Source organism: Ostrinia nubilalis, chromosome 7 (assembly GCF_963855985.1).
Source record: "Ostrinia nubilalis chromosome 7, ilOstNubi1.1, whole genome shotgun sequence".
NCBI classification, from domain to species: domain Eukaryota; kingdom Metazoa; phylum Arthropoda; class Insecta; order Lepidoptera; family Crambidae; genus Ostrinia; species Ostrinia nubilalis.
Window position 1 is genome coordinate 2,766,537 of NC_087094.1, and position 13,398 is coordinate 2,779,934.

Consider the following 13,398-nt stretch of genomic DNA (forward strand, 5'->3'; position numbering starts at 1 on the left):
CTACTTTCTCAATTCGAATCAAAACTAAAACACAAATCTACCACACCATTCCCAAACCAATAGAATCACAGGTAAATGGTATAACGATACGCAACAAAGCAGCGGAGCAGCAGTAATACGGCATTATGCTAATGTTCCTTGCCTAAATAAAGCCGGCTGGGAAATATGACGCTGGCTCCGGACAAATTACGGGACTCCACGCTAATAAAGATGGTAATACTGGCTGAACAATTTGTACCCGTTGCACGGTTATTGTACGGGCAAGCCATCGTACAGTTATTGTTTCATGCATTTTAGTTGCATGCATGAATAAAGATATGCGCTTTGTTTTAGTTTAGTTCAGTCTGTGATATTAGACGGTTTGTTGTGCTGGAGAGAAGGTACAGGTTTCTGTAAAGTTTAATGTAAAAGTGTCATTTTTTCCGAGCAGTAGCCCGATTGTCTCATATTTATAATATCACCTATTCCTTCTTTAAAGATCGCTGTCGCCTACACGATCATAGGCCGTGGTATTGTTTAACTTTTAACTAAACTAAACTTTTAAAATTGTGTAGGTACGTAAAGACGTGCGCTGATAATATTAGTAAGTGGCTATTTTTTAGAAATATTTAAATACTTGTACAAATTCTGATTTAGATAATTTTTATTTATTACAATCAGTGACTTTTTCTTTCTCTAAACATAAGTGGCAGTTGATTGTTCTTAACACCTTGAACAATATTCGATTTAGGATTGACTTTGACATGTCTCGTCGACTCAGGCGCAGGTTCCACGGTGAACTTCGACAAAATGGCCGCCAGACCAGCCAGTGACTGCATCAAACCAAGGCGACTGCCTGAAAATGTAGTGAAGTTATTCTAAGATAGATTAATAAGTAAACACTTTGATTGTAAATTTTGACTAATTTGATACAAAGTGTAAACGACAGGACACAATTTATTCCAGATTGGAATCTCAATATTAATTATTTTACAAAAATCTTACCTATACAATTGCGTGGTCCTTCTCCAAACGGAAAATATACTAATTTTTGTGTGGTACTAAAATTATCTGGATCAAATCTTTCCGGACGAAATTCTTCAGGATCATCCCAATATTTGGAGTCCATGTGCAAAGACTGCACTGGAATCAATATTGATACATCTTCATCTATGGTTAAGTTTATATCTCTGAACGTATATTTTGACGTACTTTGTCTCATGAGGAATCCAAGGGAGGGAAACATTCTTAACCCTTCTTTAAACGCCCAATCTAAGTATGTCATCTCTTTTACGGCTTCATAACATAATTTACCGTTATATCTATCTAGTACACTATCAATTTCATCTTGAACTTTTTTCTGAACCTCCGGATGGAACGCTAGTTGGTGCAATGTGTAACTAGTTGAAGATGCAGACGTTTCAAACCCAGCACCAAAGAACACAAACACTTGGGCGGCAAATAAATCATCATCAAGTTCAGCTGACACCTTCGCGGGAGTACCATCAGGGTTAAGTTTTTCTAGAGACTCTCCTTCCATTACACCTTTTTTTTGACAGGCTAAAAGTAAATCTACAAAATCATTTCGACCCGATGGTTGATAATTCCTGTTCATTTGTATCTGTTTCACCAAACCCAATATATCTTTTTCAATTCTCACCAATAGCTTGAAATTTTTGAAGAGCTCAGGAAAAATTTCTTTCAGCATATTAACTATAATATCCCGCGTTGTGAAAGTAAATATTCGTGCACCGAGTTTACGGAACTCTGAGTTTTCTTCATTCAACGATTGGGAGTCTATTCCGAAACCACAAGCACCAATAAAGTCGGTTGTGAAGCGAGCCATGAGGTCACGTGCATTCAGAGGACGATGTTGAGTGGCAGCTGCTAAAGTGTATGACTGTAATTTCTCAGCTCGTTCCACAATTAAAGGAAACATTGCTTTTAGTTTTCCACTTGTGAATGCTGGTGTCATTCGTTGTCTCAACAAGCGCCAAAGATCTCCATCAAGTGCAAACAGGTGTTTTCTTAAAGGCTCAATCACAGTTTTATGTGTAACTAATCCGCGTCTGTAAAATGATGAGAAATCGGTGATAAGAACGTCTTTTATCAGTTCTGGGTTCCTTACAATTAATTCTGGTGTAGTTGTTTTGAAACCTCCAACGACGTCTTCATTGGGATACTTCCAATATAGGTCTTCTGTCATCTGTGATCTGCTTTGTTTCCCAAGCAAAACTTTTTTATATGTCCCGAAAAATAGAGCAGGTTCTTCATACTTGATTCCTCTTTTTTTCCAGTAACTGAATGTTCGAACATTGTATAAATACAAAACCAATATCAGAAGGACAAAAAATATAGCTAAAATCATTTTATATTTTATAAATACTAGATGCGAAACACAACTATTCACTCACTACGTCTGTTGTAATTGCCGATAGAATGATTATATTATATTAGACGGACGAGTATGTGTATTACATTAGTTAGTTGATAACTTATCTTTACAATATTTGCGCCTACTCATGATAAACTTGACAAACGGTATTTACTTCGGTTGGCTGATATATAATTATCAAGCGGCAGTAGTAAATTATTAGAATAAGGTTGGTTTATTTTATAGTTATTCTACGCTTGTTGTTTAAAGCATAAATAGAAATGCAATTGCATAATTCTTTATAATATTTTTATCCACATCGCACGGTTGGTAGCGGCCTGCATCCAGCGCCTTCCCGCTACCTTTATCAGGTCATCGGTCCACCTTGTGGGTGGACGTCCTACGCTGCGTTTTCCGGTACGTGGCCTCCATTCCAGAACCTTGCTGCCCCATCGGCCGTCAGTTCTGCGTACTATGTGCCCAGCCCACTGCCACTTCAGCTTGCTGATCCGTCGGGCTATGTCAGCGACCTTAGTTCGTTTACGGATCTCCTCATTTCTGATTCGATCTCGTAAAGAAACACCGAGCATAGCCCTCTCCATAGCACGCTGTGCAACTTTGAGCTTCTGTATAAGGCCTATAGTGAGGGGCCACGTTTCCGAGCCATAAGTCATCACAGGTAACACACATTGGTTGTAGACGTTCGTCTTCAGGCACTGGGGTATTTTGGACGAAAAGATGTTGCGTAGTTTCCCGAACGCTGCCCAGCCGAGTTGGATTCGACGATTGACCTCCTTCTCGAAATTGGACCTACCTAGCTGGATCGTTTGTCCGAGGTAGACATACTTGTCAACAATCTCAAGAATCGAGCTCCCAACCGACACCGGGTAGGGCGCAACATGGACGTTCGACATAAGCTTCGTTTTGTCCATGTTCATCCGAAGGCCTACCTGTTGGGAAACTCGATTAAGGCCTTCGAGCATGGTGCCGAGGTCCTCCAGCGATTCTGCCATGACCACGATATCGTCGGCAAACCGAAGGTGAGTGATGTACTCGCCGTTAACGTTTATGCCGTATCCTTTCCATTCCAGGAGTTTGAAAGCGTCTTCCAATGCCGCGGTGAAGAGTTTCGGAGATATAACATCTCCCTGTCTTACGCCTCGCTGTAGAGGAATCGCCCTCGTGCTTTGCTCCTGTACTCGGACCGACATGGTGGCGTTTTTGTACAAGCACTTTAGTACCTCGATGTACCGATAGTCGATACGGCACCGCTGGAGAGACTGCAGCACTGCCCACGTCTCAATCGAATCAAAGGCCTTCTCATAGTCCACGAACGCCAAGCATAGTGGCAAGTTATACTCCTCAGTCTTCTGTATGACCTGCCGCAGCGTATGGATGTGGTCTATGGTACTATAACCTTTCCGGAAACCGGCTTGTTCGGGAGGCTGGAAGTCATCGAACCTACGTGCGAGACGATTCGTGATGACTCTCGAAAACAGCTTGTAAACATGGCTCAGAAGCGAGATGGGTCTGTAATTCTTCAGTAAGGTGTTATCTCCTTTCTTGAAGAAAAGCACCACCACGCTTCTGTTCCATGCCTCTGGCGTTATTCCCTCGAGTAAAACGGAGTTAAAGAGCCTCTGAAGGACCTTCAGTATCGGTGTACCACCCGCGTTCAGAAGCTCCGAGGTTATTCCGTCATCACCCGGTGCCTTGTTGTTCTTAAGTTGTTTGAGAGCCATCCTAATCTCGTATAGGCTGATATCCGGGATATCCTCGGTATAGTGTCGGGTTAGCTTAGCTCTTGGATCTGTGGCTGCTGAGCTATCAACAGGTTTGGTGACCGAGGTATATAACTGTCCATAAAACCTTTCGATCTCACCCAGAACCTCGGCTTTTGTTGACGTTACACTACCGTCTGCCGTCTTCAGCTTCGTCAGCTGGCTTTGCCCAATAGAATTGTCTCTTGCAAACACTTTGGAGCCTTGGTTCCGCTCTATCGCCTCATTCATTTTACCAAGCTTTAATTTAGAAAGTTTTTCAACACACAATTTTATGATTTTTATGACCCTAAATTTTATAATTTGTGTGTAACCAATAATAATGTTTCTTATTTATAGCAAAATTACACAAACTTTTTGTTCGTGTGCAACGTACCTACTCGTATAATGGTCGATACATTCTACGTTCTAAATTACCTAGCTATATAGATTTTCAACTAGACACAGATGCAAAACAACTTTACTAGATGCCGTAATATCTAAAAGAGAGAGCATTGAACGTGTCTATTTACGTTTTACAAACATCTCGCGTAAGCTTAAACAAATTTGTTTAAGATATTTTGGAGAGGGTAGAGCTCGTAATCGGCTGAAAAATGGCGTTGCCAAAGTAAGGAAGCCAGGAGCGATCGGTACAGCTTTTATTCGACTGAGGTTATATTGGAGAAATTTAAAGATTATTTGCAAAGTTAACGCTTTTGTTTATTAACCCTAACGCTATGAGTTCAGTCCCCAGCAAATTAAAGTTATTTGGTAGGTACAAATTCGTAATTTTTTTTTACTATTACAAAAGTATGATGTACCTATTTGTGCTTGATTGGCAATTCTTTAATAATCTCATCACAAAGATTAAGATTAAAGAGTCGGAGTTTATTCCAAAACCGCAGGGTCCGATGAAGTTAGTTGTGAGCTTGCAATTGTCGATAAAATGACGTAAAGTCATTGATCAACACACAATATTATTTTGATTAACTCTGGTTCCCTGATCACAAGAGGATTTGTTTAGTAGACTTAAAACCACCAACCACTTTCTCATTTGGAACTTCCAATACATTAATTCTTCCACTAATTGACTCATGCTTTGTTTTGCCAAATACTTTTTATTTGTACCAAAACATAACACAGATTTTTCATACCTCACGCCTCTTTTCTCCCAATAATCGAAAGTTCTTGTATTGTAATAGTAAAATAAATAAATAAATCAACCACAAAGCCATCTTGATTGACACACACTTATTCGCTTACATGATACCAGACGTAATGATAAATATAATGTTGTATAGCTCTGTTACAGTCAAAACTCATAATCACTTTTCCACCAAAAGTAGTTTTGACTGATGCCCTTAGTCAATATAACTTCTACATTCTTATGATTGGAAAATTAAGTTAATACAGTGTGAGTCACGTTAAAGTGTACATATGAAAACAGATGAAACTAGACCTATTTTTATCGACAAAAAAGAGGTCAAAATTTTTTTTAGATTTTTTTTTAAATTTTTTATAGAATTTTTTTCTTCCAATTACTTATTGTAAAGAAAACGTAATAACTTTTAAACTAAACGGTATATCCTGATAAAATAAAAACAGTAATAAAGCTAAATAACAGGCGATACTAAAAAAATACATAAAATACACAAAAAAGGCCAACAAATAATAAAAAATGATACTTTTTGAAAAAAATCTGCTTTAAAATTCGTGTTTTTTTGGTTATTTGATAAATTTCTCCAAAAAATGCCCCCATAACAGGTGGTTTTTATTACTTTGTATTATTTTCTATCGTATTATCTTTGTAAAACCAAAAATCGCATGTCTCTATCCCTATCACAACATTTGCTATGATCGTTTGAACAAAGGCCTGCCACAACATTATGCTCCGCTACAGTTAGAGACAATTTTAATTTTAACTAAAATGCTTATTTTACTTCGAAATCTTTTGTTTTTATTTGAAATCTAACTTGTCTTTATCAAAATAACAAATCTAGAGCCATTTTCAGTTTCGTTGTTAACGAAGCGTTGAATGGCGCGCCCGGAGAGGCTTAGTTCAAACGATCATTGCAAACGTTGTGATAGGGATAAAGACATGCGATTTTTGGTTTTACGAAGGTAATACGATAGAGAATAATACAAAGTAATAAAAACCACCGGTTATAGGGGCATTTTTTGGAGAAATTTATCAAATAACCAAAAAAACACGAATTTAAAAGCAGATTTTTTTCAAAAAGTATCATTTTTTATTATTTATTGGTCTTTTTTGTGTATTTTGTGTATTTTTTTAGTATCGCCTGTTATTTAGCTTTATTACTGTTTTTATTTTATCAGGATATACCGCTTAGTTTAAAAGTTATTACGTTTTCTTTACAATAAGTAATTGGAAGAAAAAAAATTCTATAAAAAATTTAAAAAAAATCTCAAAAATTTTTTGACCTCTTTTTTGTCGATAAAAATAGGTCTAGTTTCATCTATTTTCATATGTACACTTTAACGTGACTCACACTGTATTTCTGCTTATCATTTTGTCCTTTAATCCTTCTCAAACTTAATTTCAATTCCGTTAAACCGAAACTTGAGCTCGACTTTCGAGCAACATCGGTGAAAATTGTTGGTTCTAGCTTATCACCACTTCACACGCGAGCCCTGAATTACGTAATAAAACATTAATTAAATAAGATTACCGCTTAAACTTAGCTTTGATATAAGGAAGCAAGATTATTGTGTTGCTGTAGCGATTACCGAGGCGTGTTTAATTAAGAACGTCTTGATTATAAGCGGGGAATTGAAAGAGATTTAATCAATGACAATGGGTATCTGTGTGGGTGGCGGTGGTGTATAGAGTTGTGCGATGACAAAATCTTATCGACGATTTTGGACGACAAATGTATGGACTTATCATGTAATGATAAAATGCCTCGATAAAATTTTATCGTGACGCGCATCCTAGGCCTACAGAAATGTCAATAAAATCTTCTTATATCGTGTGGGTTGAGTTATAACTTCTTCTTAAATTACAGTATTTATCGGTTTCGTTGGTAAAAATTTTGATTTAACAATGGATCGTCTGTCGATCATGTCGTTGCATTGCATTTATGGCGGTCAAGCTGTAGATCCTGGCTACACAGGAGTTGCAGTGGTGGGAACGAGAGGTGGGAATAGTCCCGTTAAATCTGTTGCATTTCCAAATGCCGTACCTAACCCAGAGTAATATTTAATTACCTAGGATTTCTAAACTATTATAACATTCATAAATGGTACTGATTTCATCATTAACTGATCTCTAATCAGTTGCAAAACCTCTGCAAAGCTTAGCATACCTTTCCGCTGCATAATTACCATTTCCCATTATCAAAGCTAAAATTGAATTACTACCGAACACAGTGGTATTACAGCTTTATTTGCCGCTTATTTGGAGCTCGTAGCTAAATACTAATCCGGTATCAATGCGATAATCGCGTCTATAATTTGCAAGCCTGCAGCCAATACGTGAAACTTCGGATTTAGCCTCGTATACGGATTAAACGTAAGTTTAAAGCGGGGTTAACGCAGCGTGGGACGTCCACCCACAAGGTGGACCGATGACCTGATAAAGGTAGCGGGAAGGCGCTGGATGCAGGCCGCTACCAACCGTGCGATGTGGAAGTCATTGGGGGAGGCCTATGTTCAGCAGTGGACGTCCTGTGGCTGAAACGATGATGAAGATGATGAGATTGCAATGTAAGTTTCAGAGTAAATTAGCTGGCATAGGCTTAGGCATCTTACATTTAATTGACTGATAAGTAGATCAAATGATTAAATTATTAATAACTAATTAATTAATCCATTTCCACTTGGCTATACCTACTTAGAGGCAAACAATGAAAGTGTATTTTTCGCGAACTTAAACACCATGTATTATAGATGCAAATCCAGTTACCACCTAAATTATCACAGTTCGTTTTCGCAAAACGGAACCCTAAAACGAGCCTGATATCAGCAGGACCTGCAAAAATTATGGCTTATCATCGCCGCCATTCTTAATTACTTAGTGGCCGTAAAAAGTAAATAAACTCGTAACGAGGGAAGAGGCCTGGTTTATTATTATTATTGTGAGACTCAACCTTGAGTTTCCCTGTATCTTACATCAAGCTAAAATGGGGATTCTTAAGCGGTTGTAATAGATGCTATTTCGCAACAGAATGTAAGTAGGCTGATTTGTTAACTGTACTTCATTGAGGATTATTTTAGAGTTCGTACTTCAACGTAAGTGGCCAGTAATGCTATCATAGTAAAAGGCAAAACAAAATGAGTAAGAACATTGCAGGATGTGGAAAAAAGTTGTGTTGTTGTTCCATAATCAAACGAGTGGAACTCTTCATTAAAGTTAGTTTTTGAAGACCAATGTCTCCAGTAAAAATCTCGGGAAGCAACTGGATGCGGGAAGCGTAGGACCGGTCGCAGTGAAAATCCTTTGGGGTGACCTTGTCTAGCAGATGACGTCCTTTGGGTGAAATGGGAAAGTCTCAAGGGGTATAAAATAAGTGAACTCAAAGGTGACTGACTGACATAGTGATCTATCAAAGCACAGCCCAAACCTCTGGACGGATCGGCCTGAAATTTATCATGCAGGTAGATGTTATGACGTAGGCAATTAGGCATCCGCTAAGAAAGGATTTTACGAAACTCCACCCCTAAGGGGATAAAACGGGATCCACGAGTACGAAGTCGCGGGCGGCCGCTAGTTGGTGATACCTATTATGAAAATTCAAACTCTTTGTCGCTTATTAAAGCTTTAAATAGATAAGTTAATAGATAATGAGGGAATGTTTATAGTGGCAATAAAGTACCGATAGACAGGCCAACTATTTTATGTTTAGCATTGCGGCTTTTACTTTGAAAAAAAGAAGTGTGTTCTTTTAAAGTATTGAATTTAAAATTTATTTAACTACGATAAAACATTACTGAGTTCATTTACACACGATTGTCTCGCTCTTTGATATTTTTGCCACTTTACCTTTTTTTTCAAGCAGCTTATTTTTATTTTTATCATATTACCAATTCGAAAATAAATTACACTACGTAATAAATAGGCACAGTAACCGCAGCCGCCCAATAAATCACCAAAATTATTAATTCAGTATGATAATTCACCCCGATTACTCCATTCTTGCTCGCCGCCATTCCATTCATATCAAATTATCAGCAATGATCTGTGCAAACGCAATTTGGCATCGTAACAAATGAAATTTCCATCGTATAGCCAATTTGGTCCAGTATGCAAATTGGACCGGCGTTGAATTATTATTTACTATTAACCTTCAATAGGTTTGTGGATTGTTAGATTGTTTTGCTCTAGCTGTTTGCCCTGGCTTCACTCACACCTGGTCGTTAGATTTTTTATAATACAGAAAATTTGGCCAAAGCTTTTTTATAGTGTACGCGCGGTATTTTTCATTTATTTCAGTCGCACTTATCGCACAGTTGAACGGCAGAAAATTCATTTGGCTTAAAGTTTACCACTTTTCATTTTATTGTGGTCATAGATTTTATTGTGGTTATTGTTGATAACTCTTTTATCAAAACATCTATGTTTGTAAGTTTTTATGATTGAAATATAGTATAATTTGTGTATGACGGCGCCAATTGTTCTTCCAAGACACTACGTGATGTATTGTATGACAATAGGTGGTTTGATTAAATGGAAATACCCTTTAAGAGAGCTCAATACGTTTAGGATTAACCTTGTCTAGGTAAATGCTAACCCATTTTACCCCTAGAATGCTCTAATAAGTTACCTTTTAACCTTGATACGACACAAACAAATAGGTGCGACATATGAAACCAAACTCTTTTCTTTCGAAATAAACGCGGTCAAAAATACCCCGAACACTCCAAAAAAGTAAATCAACTGTCAACATAACAGAATAGCATTGGGTATTTTGAAACAAACCCGTAAACGCTTGCCAACCGTAAACTATTTGATTATCCTTTGAATCGAAGCAAAGGTCTCTCTGACCCGTTTCCACATCACCACACAACAGAAAAAAAGGGTCAAGTCCGAGTCGGCTAGGTTTTCAAATTTTATACTATAGCTCTTTTAGTCTTTTTCTAAGCTTTCAAATCAAATAATTTTTATTTGCAGACATGGGTTTACAAGGTGTTACAATTTTTTTAGTATCTCCATCAACCACCTTTTTGTACCTATCTCCATCTTCCACTTTGTTGTTATTTTGTGTCTTTTCTTTGAATATACTTTTTCTCTCCAAACTTTACAAAATGTTTACCTATTTCATCAATAAGAATCAAAACAAGCCATCAAATTGAGAAAACATTTCAATCTGATCATTAACACAAAGTCTACCTTATTTTTATTTATTAGTGACATTGGTAAAGTCGTGGTTAACGATAGCAACGATAGTTTTGTTTTTGAAGGAAGATTTTCCTAGCAATCATCATTAGGGTCAAGTATCAACTAAAAAGTAAGCAACAAATTAAAAATGACATGATAATTCAAATAAACATTATTTATTTGATAAATGGCTAAATTGTAGCAAATAATTTCGTATTATTTTCTCGAAATCTAGGCATACTTGAAATGTTCACTACTCATTTTACAGGACATATTTAAAACCTGGAAGCTTTTACTTAATACTAGGAAAGTTTTCTCTAACTCTGCCTAATACTCTGTATAGTTATTATTCATAAAGCTCTGCACGACTCTACCTAAAGGCAGATTTGACCAATAAAGAAATCCTGGATTAATTTTCCTCTTTACTAACTTAACAGGATAAGATTTATTCGTTTCTTGGAACCTGCCCTAAGTGACACCCCCAAAGTGGCGCGTTTTTCCGATTCGAATGCGGAATACTAAAACAGAAAAACGGAATATTTTCGGGGTCGAACTGCGTAAACAGAGAGATTCGGTTACTGTGACTTCTACGTGTTTTGAATTTATGGTTTTCGTTCACAATTCGCAAATATGGATACAGAAATATTTTGTTTTATGGAAATACGATTGTAATACTACCATTTTGTAAAGGGTGAATGCTTGTGACACAAATATTAGGTGTTGACACCTGTGTTAGATATATGAGACTGGAAGGAACACATTCAAAAAGACAACGAAAGTTTTACACCATAACCTTAGTTAAAGAGTCCCGAATACCTATCATCCGTATAATTGAGCTGAGGATAATTGCACAATAATTGTTTGAAATAAAATGAAAAGGCATTGGAACACTTAGTTTTATGATAATCAAAATAATTATCTGAAAATATTATCATACATTATTAAGTTTCTATTCTGAAACTAATCAATAAGAATGGAAACATGGGAGTCTTTTTATTTCTTTCGCTTTTGATAGAGCGATCGTGGTCACGTTGAGGTGTTAGACTAGGCGCCGACCACCGATTTTTAGCTGGCCGATAGTTGTGCCCGATTTTATATTGTATGAAGAATCGGCCAAATTGAAACAGCGTAATGTGCGCACTTCCAAACATGCCCATACTGATCAACTGCCCGACTAAACTATCGGCAGATGAGAAATCGATGGTCTGTGCCTAGGTTTAACGTTGGTTGTAGGGGCGGATATATTATCTTAGTATGATCTCCCGCCATCTCTACCTCTTGGCAGACTGTCTGGTGCAGTCAGATACGCTATTTCCCACTGCCAATATTACTTGGTCAGTCTAGCACATAGGCGACCTGTCACGCGAACATAAGTTTCAAAACACAAGTCTCACATTATTAGTTTAGAATAGAAATCTTCCACGGATAGTCCTGGAAGCCTTGAAAATACTTGTCTACTTTATCGAAAACTTACACCGTAATACAAAGATTAACTACATTTTATTGACTCCTCCCGCACACGGCTGGAGTAAATAATAATCCTCTCAGAACTTTTGTAATATTGCCTCTTATGAGATTAATACACATCCTGCTTCAATATAAACGTAAGGATGTTTGTTTATCCCACTGTAGTATGACGTTTTCAACCATAATTTCAGCGCCATAAGACTTGTGTGCTTAAAGCAGTGTGACGTTAACAAGATGAAATTGAGATGTTTACTTAAAACAGTGCTCTTTGCTCGTATCGTGAGCAGGCTTCCCACTAGGTGGACCGGCTATCTGGTGAAGGTTGCGGGAAGTACCTGAAGCGCAGCGCAGAACCGGTCATTGTGGAATCCGCGAATGGTCAAAAATTGACATTTTACCAATGAACAAATTTCAATTGTTTTTAGTGTTGAGCAGTTGAGCTACTCCTACTCTCTGTTGAGTGACTGATAGGTATTTATTTATTTATTTATTTAGGAAAACCAGGGTTTTACAGTGTGTAATAATGACATAAGATAGGCAACGAGTAAACCACTTATAGGTTCCCACATGTAAAAACAATTTAAAAAATTTAGTGAGCCTTTGCACCAGGGTTACTACATACTACGTACTACACTACTATAATATACTACGTATACCTAAATAAAAAGTATAACGAAAACACTATGTTCTTCATTGAGGCGTAAAATAGAAGTGAATAAAACCTTCATCTTTCATTAATGGAATGAAGACTAATGATGTAGAGTTCGGGATTATTGGCATTTTACGCAAAAGTAAATAACGAGCATTGATAACACTAATTCATTTCTATGTATGTAAAATTAGGTCGACGCTTCCCGTTGTGAGTAAAACATTGTTTCTGATAAACTAAACTCTTGATAAGAGTAATAATATTAAGAGAGCACAGACAGTGAATATTCTACCTGATTTTTTTACTTAATTTCTGAGTGTTTTGGCTGTAGAATACATAAACAATAAACAGTCTCCGGCCTTGAAGATAAAGAAAATACGCTGAAAAAAATGGTAACGGCTTTTATAAACAATTGACGAAACCCAGCCTCTATTATTTATTCAAGGTTAACGTTATTAATGGATGCCTTAAATATTTGCCTTGTTAAAATAAAGAAATGGGTCTGCCGCATTGTAACCGAAACGTCAAGAGATTTTTTTATTTTATTTATTTATTTATTTGGTTTACCAATAATTGCTACACCAATGCTTACAAAAAATTAGATAACAATAACTTAGGACTAAGTGCACAATAATAGTACGGTAAACACTGCATGCATGAACGGTATTTTGAAGGTGTATATAAAATATATGTAGGTATATATATGTTCAGGGAATTTAGTCGAACAATAAAAGATTTGGATTTTAGAATATTAGGTTTATAGATTTACCAAGTTTGAATATAAATACAATGCAATCAAGTTAATAGTTCGGGAGGCGAAAGAGGTCTGTCG

At 36.9% G+C, this 13,398-nt stretch overlaps 1 protein-coding gene across 1 annotated transcript; it reads right to left on the reverse strand.

The window, feature by feature from the left end:
- Positions 1–627: 627 nt before the first annotated feature.
- LOC135073543 (cytochrome P450 6B6-like) lies at positions 628–2,347 on the reverse strand. The gene is made up of 2 exons (XM_063967719.1): positions 985–2,347; positions 628–835 (listed from the first exon to the last, which is right to left on the reverse strand). The coding sequence occupies exons 1-2, from the start codon at positions 2,345–2,347 to the stop codon at positions 657–659; spliced, it is 1,542 nt and encodes a 513-aa protein (XP_063823789.1). The 3' UTR covers positions 628–656.
- Between the last annotated feature and the right edge of the window lie 11,051 nt (positions 2,348–13,398).

Bases quoted from the DNA above. Each gene is read 5' to 3' on its own strand.
- LOC135073543 (XM_063967719.1), bottom strand. From the start codon at position 2,347: ATGATTTTAGCTATATTTTTTGTCCTTCTGATATTGGTTTTGTATTTA. The intron at 836-984 runs GTAAGATTTTTG...CTACATTTTCAG, and splicing joins AGGACCACGCAATTGTATAG to GCAGTCGCCTTGGTTTGATG.